This window comes from Puma concolor, chromosome D1, assembly GCF_028749965.1.
Source record: "Puma concolor isolate L17-30 chromosome D1, mPumCon1.1.hap2, whole genome shotgun sequence".
NCBI lineage: Eukaryota > Metazoa > Chordata > Mammalia > Carnivora > Felidae > Puma > Puma concolor.
Genome location: NC_141676.1, coordinates 6687756 through 6700341, shown reverse-complemented (window position 1 = coordinate 6700341; position 12586 = coordinate 6687756). Strand labels below are relative to the sequence as shown.

Sequence of the window (12586 nt, the reverse complement as noted above, 5' to 3'; positions counted from 1 at the left end):
GCTTCCTGTTCCTCCTGTCTCTGGGGCCCTGGTGACTCAGACCGTCCTCTCGGGGAACTCAGACACGGGGCCAGAGGCTGGTGGGGACACTGTGCTTCTGACTTCGTTTTCAAGCAGTGGCAGCTTCGCAGGAAGGACCCCACAGCCGGCACTGGTGGAGAGAGCGAGGACGGAAGGCCAGGCAGGTGGGCTAGACTGTGTGGCCCCACACAGCAGGGGCCCAGCAGATGCGGAGGACCACTGGCATTTGAGCTAGGCTGGGGTGCTTGAAATTTCCTCTAGTTCTTAGATTTCCTGTTCCGGATGAAAAACTTGAAAGTTTTGCCTTTAATTATAAAAGTCATCTGCATAGAGTTAAAAATTCAAGTCATAGAAAAAGGTATAAAATGAAAGTAAAATCCTTCTCCCCTCACTCATCCCGGCCCTACTGCAGAGAGGTGGCCTCTGCCATTTCTTAGGATCTTTTTGGAAATTTCCATCTACATACGAAGACATTGCCCTACAGTGAGCAGGACCATAACTTGTGGTTCAGTTTTCCGTCGGACTTTGTGAGCTCCTGCAGTTAGGATGTGCATCCAGCACAACAGGAAACATGTGGCCATGCGGCCAAGGGGACACGCGTCCCCCTGGCTGTACCTTTGACAGGGCTGTCAGGGCAGCGAGGGGGAGCCTGGGAGGGAGGGGGGCCCGGAGCCGCCGCAGGTGTTTCTTTTACTGGACGCGGCCCATGGCCGCGTTCAGGTTTTGCTTTTCACCTTTGAGTCTGTGAGAAAACAAGCAGGAAAAAGCAAAAGGCGCTGGTGGTGGCACGCCCGGTGCTGCTGGGCCAGGGTTCGAGTCCCTGTGGCGTCTCTGCTTCCTTCCTGCTCCCCATTCCGGGCCCTTCCCCTCCGTGGTCCTGAGGAGAGATGTTGGGCTGAAGCACCCAGGGCCTCCCCCAGGAGTGCTCCCCTCCATGGTCTCCTCCATCGCCCCCTTGGAGGACCTGGGGCTGGGCTCTCAAGGGCTCTCCCCCTCCCTTGGGCCGTAGGTAGATGAACTAGCCCCATCCGAACCAATCCTTCGAGAAGAAGAGAGCTTGGGAGCTGTGAACCCCAAGGCCGAAGGTGTGTGTGCTCCCTGCCTGGTCTCCTCCATCTGAGGCTCCCAGGACCAACTCACCACCGCCCTCCACCTCCAAGGACCAGGATGGCTCTTCTGGGAAGGCTGAGGGGATGAGGAGTTCTGGGCTGGCAGGTCAGGGTGTTGGGTGGCCCTGGGGGAGAAGAAGGCAGGGCCAAGGCACACACAGGCCCTGGGGCAGGAAATGGGGTGGGAGGGGCCAGAATGGGCACCGAGGGATCTGAGACTGCACTCTCCAGGCTCCTGGGACCTGGATGGATCCCAGGAGACACCCCTCCCCCCACCACCCCGCCTCCTGCCTGGGACCCAACAGGGACAGTGTGCTGTGATCCTGAGCAAGCTCCACGCAAGCCCCAGCAGCGGCTGCCTCTGCCTCTCTCCCAGCTTTGTCAGCCTCCCCATCCCTTCCCCGCATCCCAGAAAGAGGTCAGAGGATCACAATCCATTTCACTGGCCACAGTGCTGATGGCTGCCTTGTCTCCAGCCCAGCCCATGGTCACGCCATCAGTGCAGAGCCTGATTTGGGGCTCGATCCCCTGAACCTTGAGATCATGACCTGAGTCAAGATCAAGAGTCCGGCGCTCAACCAACTGAGCCAGCCAGGCACCCCGAGAGACCTCTTTTAAGGGACTTCCGGGAAGCCCGGCTGGCTCAGTCAGCGGAGCATGTGACTCTTGATCTAAGGGCCATGAGTTCTAGCCCCATGTTGGGGGTAGAGTTTAGTTAATAAAAAAAAAAAAAAAAAAAATAAGGGACCTTGGCTTGGGCCCTCCTAAAGGAGACTGATGGCCGCTTTGTCATCGTCTGCAATCCTTCAACCTCTTAGCAAATTTTGGTGACAGAAAATTGCCCTGTGGATCTGGTGTTTCTGGCTGAGGTGGTGAGAGGAGGCAGCAGGAAGCTGTGGTCTTGGCGGGTGGCCTGTGTCCACCCTTAGCAGCCAGGCCTGGCACTAAGGTCACAATGTCCACCAAGGTGCCTGTCTGTCTGAAGTGCGGCCACCACATGAGTCAGAAGAAGCCTTGGGACCTTTAGTCCTTGGACATGATCAACCAGCTGCTAGGGGCTGACAGGCTTATTATGCTCGCGCATAAGCAAAGGCGGGGAGGCCGGGAAGAAAACGACAGAGAGGAGCCAACATGTCTCAAAGAGCATGGACCTGAGTGTGACCTAGCCTGTTTGAGACTCAGTTTCTCCATCTCTAAAACTGAGTCAACGGTACCTACCTTGCAGGGTTGTGGGGAAAACTAGGAATAACATTTATGAATTGCCACATGGAAGGTATTCAAAAATGGCTACGGACATAAAGGAACTCGGAGCTTGGGAACGAGACGACTGTGAAGCAGGAAAAGCAGGTTGGAGTCAGCTGGGAACGGCTTTGCCTGCAAGGCTGAGCGGAGGCAGTGGGGAGCTGCAGATGAATTTTAAGCAGAAGAGACACGTGATCAGATCCAGGTTCTAGAAGGGTCACCAGCCAGGCCAATGAAAGACAGACCAAAGGTCAAAGCGGAGGAAGCCAGTGCAGATGAGGAAGACTGGACGAGGCAGGGACAATGAGGACGGAGGTGGGGAGAGTGTTAAGATGGGGCTTGGTGTCTGACTGGTACAGACCACGTGGGCAGCTGGAGGCAAGTTCAAGCCTCAGTTTCCCCTTCTTCCATTCTCCGCTGGTTCTTCATCCTTCTGACCCTGTGGATCCTAGACTCTCCCCTCACCCCCAGCCTCTCCTGCCTCCAGGTCCTGTGTCAGATTTCCTCGCGGAGGCTGAATTTGACCAGGAGGCATTTTGCTTGGCTTTGTGGCCTTTTTTAAATGTTTAAAAAACTTTTATTGAGGACACACACACGCACGATGTGAAACCTGCCATTTAACCGGTTTTAAGTCTTTAATTCGATGGCATTAATCACATTCACAACGTTGTGCAACCATCACCACTGTTTCCAAATCTCTTTCATAGCCCCTGACAAGCCACATCCATTAGTTACTCCCATATCCCCTCCCCCACAGCCCCTGGTGACCTCTACCCTACTTTCTGTTTCTATGAATCTGCCAATTCTAGATATTTCCTATAAATAGAATCTAAAATAATTGTCCCATGAAACTAAGGCAACACTGTATGTTAACTATACTGGAGTTAAATTTTTATATTCTTTCTTTTTTTTTTAACGCAGGAGAGTTTTGGGGTTTTTTTAAATGTTTATTTATTTTTGAGAGAGAGAGAGAGAGAGAGCATGAGCAGGACAGGGGCAGAGAGAGGGGAACAGAGGATCCAAAGCAGGCTGTGCACTGACAGCAGCAAGCCCGATGTGGGGCTTGAACTCTGGAACTGCAAGATCATAATCTGAGCCTAAGTCAGACACTCAAGTGACTGAGCCACGCAGGTGCCCCTGGAGTTAAAAAATTTTTTAAAGAAAAAAAAAAAAAAACCCTTATATATATTTTTAAAATATTTTATTTATTTTCAACAGGTAGGGGAGGGGCACAGAGGAAGGGGGACAGAGCGTCCGAAGCAGGCCCTGCGCTGACACCTGCCTGCTGCCGGGCTAGAACTCACAAACTGTGAGATCATGATCTGAACCGAAGTTGGACGCTCAGTCGACCGAGCCACCCACGTGCCCCCCGCAAAGACCCTTAAATCTTAATGAAAGAAAGAAAAAATAAAGTAACTTCTTCTTTTCATTAATAAAAGTAAATAATAAATAAAATAAAATAATTGTCCTTTGGGGTCTGACTTCCTCCACTTGGCGTGTTTTCAGGGCTCATCGATGCCGTAGCACGCGTCGATGCTTCTTTCTTTTTTTATGTCCAAATAACCCTGTAGGCAGGGGGTGGGGAGCTGAAGGGCCAGCACCTTCTTGCCTGCAAGGTCCCCCTTCAGCGCTTGGGTGGCTTGTCCCTTCTACCTTGGGAGAGGAAGACAAGAAAAAAGGACACCCTCCTTAGAGCTTCACCCAGCTGGAAGGCCACACTTGACCTGGACCTGAGTTGAGGCCAGAGTAGCCAGGGAAGGGGGATGTGCTTTCCCCGGGTCCCCTGGAATTGTGCCCCCCATCCTCCCTGCATCACGCACCAGCCCAAAGGCCCTGGGAAGCCACTCCTGGTGGCTGTACTGGGCTGGAGAAACGGAATCTGAAGGGACTAGGAGGCGGCTCCCACGTGGGGGCGGGGCGGGGGCGGCGGGACTGTCCTTCATGCCCATCCCTGGGTCAGTTCTGCTCAGCCTAGCACGAGGCAGGGGCTCAGCGGCACTTACAGGAGTGAGATCGCAAGGACGAAGTGGCCTACGAAGGAGACGTTTGAGGCTCACCCCCTCCCGGCACCATGCCCATTTCCAGAGCCTAAATTTGCCTCCTGCTTGAGTTGTGTCAGGATAGGAACCACACGGGGGCCGTCAGCCGTGCCATCCCTTGCTTGGTGACTCCTGGTGGGTCTTCCCTCCTTGAAGGTACGTAGCTGTTCTGGCCCTGTCTTCCCTCCTCCACTGCTGGCAACCTCTGCAAGCTCCCATGCCTCCCCCTTTCAGGGCAGGGACTGGTGCCAAGGATTCCGGCCACTGTGCTTCCTGCCTCACAGTGCCAGCACCTCTCCCCAGCTCTGAGGCCCTGCTTCTTCCAGCACCTCGAGAGCTTGTCTGTAACGCAGGGAACACTGTCACGCAGGCTGCTTGGCCAAACGTCAGAAGCCCTTCTCTAGGAGCCAAGATGTAGCTGCCCTTGGTCAGCATGATCCTCCATCACCTGGCTGGTCTAGGTGATGGGCATCAAACCCGGTACCACCGGAGGGAAACTCTCCATGTCCAGAAGGAAGGAGGTCGGTCAGTCCTAGCCGGGTGCCTCATCCCTCTATAGGACAGAGAGAGCAGTTCAGCCTTCTGGGCTCCCACCCCCTTAGCCCTGAAAAGGCAAGAGACCAGAAGTCTGACCCATCTACCCACTGACTAGAAGTCTCCCCTCTTCTCATCTGGAGGTTGCTGTGGGTAGTGCTCGTACACAAGGTAGGTGATGTTGTGCGTCGGGAAACACCTTACAGAGTAGGGCGGGTTGGGTGAGGTGGGGGGAGGGGGGAGTTGCAAAGAATACGGATGATAAGCCAGTTCTCCCTAGGCTTCATCTCCCCAAAGCTGAGCACCTGTTTTCTCAGCGTCTACAGACGGGCAGCACCAAATGGCCAAGCCACCTCCAGACTCCAGGTCAAGAGCCTCCCTTTCCATAAGTTTACAGCCAGGACAAACTATTCACCCTGACACCTCACTGTCGGGCACAGGGCCTGGCACTTGTCTCCTGCTTGAGTTGTGCTCAGTGTCTGTGGAATGAAGGAAGAAATGAATGTATAAATGAAACCAAGGCCACAGCTGCTGTGGGGTTTTAGGTGACTCTCTGAGAACGATCTCTCCCTTCTTTAGGCCGGGAAGACTCAGATAAATTTCTGGAACAAAGGAACAGAGTTCTGAGTGATTTATGTGCACCTTCATTTTATCCTAACAGCCCTCTGAGGTCAGATGTAGTATCTCTATCCTGGTGAAACTGAGGTTGGAAGAGACTGACACCCACAGTGTATGACAGGGCCAAAATTAAACCTAGACCCATTGACTCCCAAGCCTATGTTCTTGTGATGCCACATGTTCTTGAATTAGAAACCTCAGGCAGCAACGAGAGGGATGCAAGGCCAAGAACACAGGCCTACTGGGGGAATCCAAGCACTTGGGTCTTCTCTGTGCTTCACTGGTTCTCATCTGGGAAAGCTCTGTAAGGCATCCAATAGTGTTTGGAGACAGAGGGCTCTACTTCTGGCCACTCCTGAAGACCTGAGTCAGATGTCAGCCCTGGGGAATTTCCCCACAGGTCCTGTCCATCAGGCAAACCCCAGATGAAGACGGGCCGACCATGGGATGCGGGAGTGGGCTCTTCCACAAACACCAAGGGCCACGGTGATGGATACTATTGCCCTCAGGGTACCCCTGAAAGTCCCTCACAGCCTTCAAGCTACCCCCATATCCTGGGATTAAATGTGTAGAGGTGCCAGCCACTCAAGATGAAACATTGTGCATGCTTTGGGGGCTTTGGGATACTTCTGGGGGTAGCAGGATCTCTACAGACTAGCACTCAACCAGCCTCCACCATGGTAGAGTGATTAGTCAGCTCCTGGGTCTGTGTCTGAAGCAAAGAAACAACCAACTTAGCGACTGGCTTCCAAGGATGGATAGAAGAAACTCAACAGGTGAAAGGAGAACATTCCAGGCAGGGAGCAAAGCAGAAGCCAAGGCCAGGAGCCCAGACTAATGGGTTACAAGACTGGAAAAGGGCTGGCCTCTGACGTGTCTGCTTCTCCCATCTGTGAGGCTCAAGTGAGTTGTGTTTGAAGAATTACGAAAAAACGCTTGGATCACAAGTCTAACTCAACATGGTATATCTCTGTTTTTATTTATTAACAATGTTTTACTTATTCTGTGCCAGATACTGTTCCAAATGCTTTATAAATACATTGACTTACTCAATTCTCATAGGAGTAGGTTCTATTATCCCCATTCTCAGATGAGAAAGCTGAGGTACAGGTTACGTGACTTGCCAATGATCATAGAGATTGTAAGCCACGGAACTGCGATCTGAAGTCAGTCTGGCTCCAAAGTCTAAACCATTATACCAGGCCAAGATAAAAGGCTTTCAACATTTAAAAGTCTTTCTGATACACGTTTTTCCTGGTTTTAGTTTTATGCAGGCATACCCAACACCATGCTAAGTGAGAGTTGTACCTATTTCCTGCAACCCTTCTGGAGAGTAATTATTGTTGCCCAGCTTCACAGAAGAGTTAGACCCTCAGGGTAAACTGTGAGTTGGGATTCAGGCCTAGGTTTTTGGTTTTTTTTTCCCCCTACAATCTATGACAACTATTCTGCCATAAGGATCCTCGTGGAGTATTTCTTTCCAACACAATACCCCAGTGCTGGATTAGGCCTGAGGGTTACAACGGAAAGGGGCTGCCAAGGTGGGGGTGGGCCGAAGGCCCTCTGGGACCCACAGTTCCTGGGCGTCCCACTCAGTCTGCCTCCTGCCCCCAGTCTACATGAAAAGAGGGAGCCGAACTAAACATGCTGCTCCTTGTAGTTGAGGCCATCAGGGACCATGGCCACACCTGAAGCCCCGTGGTCGTTCTGTCCCTCTACGCGTTTTTTCGAAGATTTTATTTTTAAGTAATCTCTACACCCAACATGGGGCTCGAGTTGACAACCTCAAGATCAAGAGTCACTCGCTCCTCTGACTCAGCCAGCCAGGCGCCCCTGTCCTGCGCAATCTTTGCTACCTCCTCTCTTTCTCTGCACCCTCACCCTATCTGTGCTTAAAACAGATGTCCATCTCGAAGGAGAAAACCGAGGTTCTAGCGGGCTACTCGTTGCTCCGAGGTCCCGAGAAATGGCTGGACTTCCGTGTGAGTGTTAGGCTAAGCGGCTCCCATCACCTGCCGCATCCCACAAGGGGCAGAGAGCCCGCTTTCCAGCTCTGCCAAAAGAGCCTGAGCACGGGGGCCGCCATCTTGGCGCCGCCTCCGAGAGCCTTTGCCCGCCCTGGAGGGCGCCCGCGCGTGCGCGGACCGCGGGGTGGGGGCGTGGCGAAGGGCGCGGGGGCGAGGCCTGAGGAGGCGCGGGGCAGTGACGCAATGCGCCCCTAGTGGCGGGTGTCTTCGCGCCTTCGCTCTGTAGCCTCCGGATTCCGTTTCCACGGTTACGGCGGCGCGAGGCTCGGTCCCAGGTAAGATCCGGGTGGAACGGAAACGTGATACTTGAGGGACCGAAGGCAGCAAGGCTTAGGGGAACGGGGAAGCGGGACCTGGGCTCGGGGTCGGGGGAGGTCTAACCTTTCGCCCCTGTGCGTGCCCCCACTGCGGGCTCTGGTTAGCTCTGCCCCGCGATTCCCCAAGGATGCTGTTCCGCCCACTAGTGTTCTTCTGCCCCACGAACTGTCCTGGACCCCCACAACCCCTCTTCCTGAGTCTCCCAGCTGCTGACCTCACTCTTCTCTGTCGCCAAGTCACTGACATGCAGCTGTTTGTCCGTGCCCGGGAGCTGCACACTCTTGAAGTGACCGGCCTGGAGACAGTTGCCCAGATCAAGGTAAAGGTGATAGTGTATCCCTGAGCTTCCCTAACCCATGTGCCCTGTGCCTGGCTTCCTGTGACTTCCCCCAGAGAACACTCTTGACCCTCCCTTTCTTCCCTAGGCTCATGTGGCCTTCCTGGAGGGCCTCACCACTGAAGACAAAGTCGTGCTTCTGGCAGGTTCTCCCCTGCAGGATGAAGCCACCCTGGGTCAGTGTGGGGTAGAAGCCCTGGCAACCCTGGAAGTGGTTGGCCGAATGCTAGGAGGTGAGTCGGGCTGCAGGAGGCCAAACTGGTACCATGGGGTTCTTTACGATCCTTACACTTACTCACCTTGTTTGCCTTTCGCAGTGTCTAGCATATTTTGCCTTAATTTACCGTGTCTAAAAGTCGGCTGATTTTGTGTTAAAATAACAATATCTGGCTTTGCTTCAGCAATTGGGTAGATCTGGTGGCAGTGGGGCCTGGGTTCCCACATACTCACAATCTGCCCCGGCTGAGTCGTGGCTGTGCCCTTTGGAAGGCTTTACAGTTTGCTACAGGTTCCATTCCTCCCTCCTCCACTCCTCAGAACCAATGTCAGGCACCATTTTATCTTCAGGCTTGTGGTGGTGTTTCTCTTACAGTAAAGGAAAGTGAACTCTGTTTTTGTCCCTGTTTCTCTGTCAAAAGTGGGAAAACGAAAGATGGATCGAGAGCATCGCATGTTTCAAGAAAAGTGGGAACGAGCATATTTCTTTGTGGAAGTTAAGAACAGCCCCGTGTGTTTAATATGTAACCAGACTTTGTCTGTGTCAAAAGAATACAACTTAAGACGCCATTACGAGGCAAACCATAGCGAGCACTTTGACCGGTATACGGAAGAGATGCGTGATGAAAAACTTAACGAACTAAAGAAAGGACTAAAGTTTCTTCAGCATCTGTCATCAAATACAAATAAACTAAGTGATGCTGCTGTGAAATGCAGTTATGTCATAAGTGAGAAAATTGCCCGGGCATCGAAACCTTTTACAGATGGTGAGTTTATAAAAGACTGTCTCTTGAGTGCTGCGGAAATCCTGTGTCCAGAGCAGAAACCGGCATTTGCCAACATAAGTCTAACTGGAAACACTGTTGCTCAGCGAGTAAAAGATATGGCTGAGAACCTACAGGACAAGTTGCGAGAAAAAGTGAAATCGTTTGTGACATTTTCTATTGCAGTTGATGAGAGCACATACATAAATAATACGAGGCAGTTGATTATATTTATCCGGGGTGTTGATGAGAATTTTGACATCACTGAAGAACTTTTGGACATGGTGCCCATGACAGACCCAACATCTGAGAATGACCTGTTTTTGTATGTTGAGAAAAGTCTTGAAAAGTTTAATGTTGACTGGTCAAAACTAGTAAGTGTAACCACAGATGGTGCTCCTGCGATGGTCTGTGATAACACTGGACTTGTGGCAAAACTTAAGTCCAAGGTCAAAATGTTTTTCAAGGATGCAGAGCTTAAATCTATCCACTGCATTATTCACCAGGAATTGTTTTGTACTAAAAAGTTAAAGCTAGAACATGTCATGGACGTAGTGATTAACACAGTGGACTGGATACGCACCCGGGGCTCCAACCACAGGCAGTTCAGGGCTTTGCTTGAGGAACTGAATGCCCAATACGGTAATCTCCTTTACTATACAAAGGTAAGGTGGCTTAGTCGTGGCATGGTGCTGAAGAGATTTTTTGAATTGATAAAAGAGATAGATGTGTTCATGTCTTCCAAGGGCAAACCCCTTCCCCAGCTCACCAGCGAAGAGTGGATCAGAGACCTGGCCTTTTTAGTTGACATCACAAACCATCTGAACACTTTGAATATCTCCCTTCAGAGACGTTCACAAGTAGTGACACAAATGTATGATTCAGTTTGCTCTTTCCTCGCAAAATTGAGTCTCTGGGAAGCTCATTTGGCTGCAAATAATCTGGCTCACTTTCCTACACTGAAATCGGTTTCCAGAAACGAACGTGATGGCTTAATCTACATCCCCAAAATTGCGGAGTTAAAGATGGAATTCCAAAAAAGGTTCTTTGATTTCAAACATTATGAAAATGAACTCATACTGTTTAGCTCACCTTTCTCAATTAACATCGATAGTGTTAATGAAGAATTACAAATGGAAGTTATTGAACTGCAGTGTAATACGGTATTAAAAACAAAATATGATGACATTGGAATACCAGAATTCTACAAATACCTCAGCAAGAGTTACCCCAAATACAGAAAACATTGTGCAAAAATTCTGTCCATGTTCGGAAGCACCTATGTCTGTGAACAGCTGTTTTCTGTTATGAAATTGAGTAAAACTAAGTTTCGCTCCCAATTAAAGGATACAGGATTACACTCAGTTCTCCACATTGCGACTCGAAATATGAGACCAGACATTGACATCTTGGTGCAGAAAAAAAGGTGTCAGGTTTCTGGTTCCAAATCAAAAGAATAACAGATTATGAACAAAAATTTTAATAATTAAAAGATTTCTATTTTTCAACATGTATTTTTAAATTTTGTCTTTGAAACACCCAGTATTATAAACTTTATATGTTACCCACTTGCAGTGTGGTTCGATTGCAAAAAAAAAAGTTCAGGTTGTTTGTTTTTCCCTTGGCGTTTGATTTTTCATATACTGGGGCCTGTTACGCTTGCTTGTCTAACTTACTTGGCTACCCAACTTTAGTTTGAGACTTCGGCCTGATGGAGCTGGTTGCCATACTTCGTGTTTGTTTTTCTCCTTGTCTCAAGCCAGGGAAAAACCGTCACTTGCTGCCTCGAGCAAAATGCCTGAGCTGTAGACTTCTTACGCATCTTTGAGCCAGGTTGTGCTATTTATCAATTACTTGCTTCTCCGCTCCAAATTCATTCTTTGTTGTCTGCTCTCTAAAAATGGATCTGGGCCCTTTAAATATCTTTCCTCTGACAGCAGGCCTGATGTTAAGCTTTGTCAGTGGAGGGCACTGGAGACACGTTTCAAAAGTAAGGAGTCTTCCTTCCTGGTTTGCTCAGTTGGCCGACTCCTGCAGTGCAGCTGATGTCTCCAGCACCAGTGTCCTGCAGGCCCCCCCCCCCCCCGCCCCCGCAGTCAGCAGCATCCCCTGGCTTATCCCTACAGGCAGTTGTATGATGTAATCTTTCTGCTGAGACACTTCACCATGAACAGCCTTCCCCAGTACCCTAAAGGGGAGATTTCCAGCAAATTCTGCCAGTGTGGCACTGCAACAATTTCTCTGTGTTTCTTCTGTATCTATTCTGTATATCTGGATGTATCCAACATGGGCTGGATTTCAGCCCTCCAGTTGGGAGCCTCTTCCCTGGGCATCTACTCAGCCCCTGAGATAGTTAGCGCCTGGTCCTTATCCCTGGTATTTCTTTAGAATTCTTACAAGACAATTCATAACTTTTATGTTAAATCACGGTTTAAATTATTGTGTGGCTTCTTCCGATTGGACCCTGACTGACACAGGCCCTATTAGTTCTCTTGGGATACCCCAAAAACAAGCATGTTTGGATTCTGGCAACAAGGAAGACAAATGTGCATGTACTCAAGCCTTCGCCTTTCCCTGAGTCAGCATGTCACTAGATGGAGAGGAGATGTCTCTAGGCCCCATAGCATTTAATCAATCATGCAGACTGTTTTTATGTTTATAATAATTGGTTGTAACTCATCACTGTTGTACTTCAACTATAACCTAACCTGACAGCAGAAGAAAATGATTGGGCCAATTCAACAAATATTCGTCAAGAACATACCATGTGCAAGATCCTACTCTGGGTGCAAGCTGGTTCTGTCATTCGTTCATTCCATGATCTTGAGCTGGTCACCTTGTCCCCCGAGCTTTACCTTCTTCACCCATGAAATGAGGCTGTTGCCACACGTATCAGTTATCTGTTAACCACATTCAAGTTACTTCAAAGTGTAGTGGCTTAAAACAATAAATATTCATTATCTCACTGGTTTCTGTAGGTCAGGAATCTGGGAGTAGCTTACCTGGGTGGTTTCTCTCTCTCTTTTTTTAATGTTTATTTATTTATTTAGAGAGACAGAGAGCATAAGCAGGAGAGGGACAAAGAGAGAATCCCAAGCAGGCTCCATGCTGACAGCACAGAGCCTGATGTGGGGCTGGAACCCATGAACCATGAGATAATCATGACCTGAGCCGAAATCAAGAGTTGGACACTTAACCAGCTGAGCCACCCAGACACCCCATCAGCTCAGTGTCTCTTAAAACGTTGTAGTCAAGTTGTCAGCTGTACCTGCAGTCATCTGAAGGCTTTCCTGAGGCTAGAGGATCCCTATCTCTCATGACTTCTCCAGGAAAGTCAGCTACCGTGTTGTGAAAAGGCCTA

The 12586-nt window shown here is 50.0% G+C and overlaps 1 protein-coding gene across 2 annotated transcripts; it reads left to right on the top strand.

Annotated features, from left to right (window-relative positions):
• The first annotated feature begins 7320 nt into the window (after positions 1-7320).
• Positions 7321-12190, top strand: LOC112851934 (general transcription factor II-I repeat domain-containing protein 2B-like). 2 transcript variants are annotated; one of them, XM_086676925.1, is made up of 4 exons: positions 7321-7865; positions 8145-8227; positions 8334-8478; positions 8884-12190. In XM_086676925.1, the coding sequence occupies exons 2-4, from the start codon at positions 8153-8155 to the stop codon at positions 10683-10685; spliced, it is 2022 nt and encodes a 673-aa protein (XP_086533051.1). In that variant the 5' UTR covers positions 7321-7865; positions 8145-8152; the 3' UTR covers positions 10686-12190. The 2 variants fall into 2 exon arrangements, with proteins under 2 accessions (XP_086533051.1, XP_086533050.1); XM_086676924.1 differs by lacking the exon at positions 7321-7865 and having other exon boundaries at positions 7886-8227.
• Positions 12191-12586: the final 396 nt, after the last annotated feature.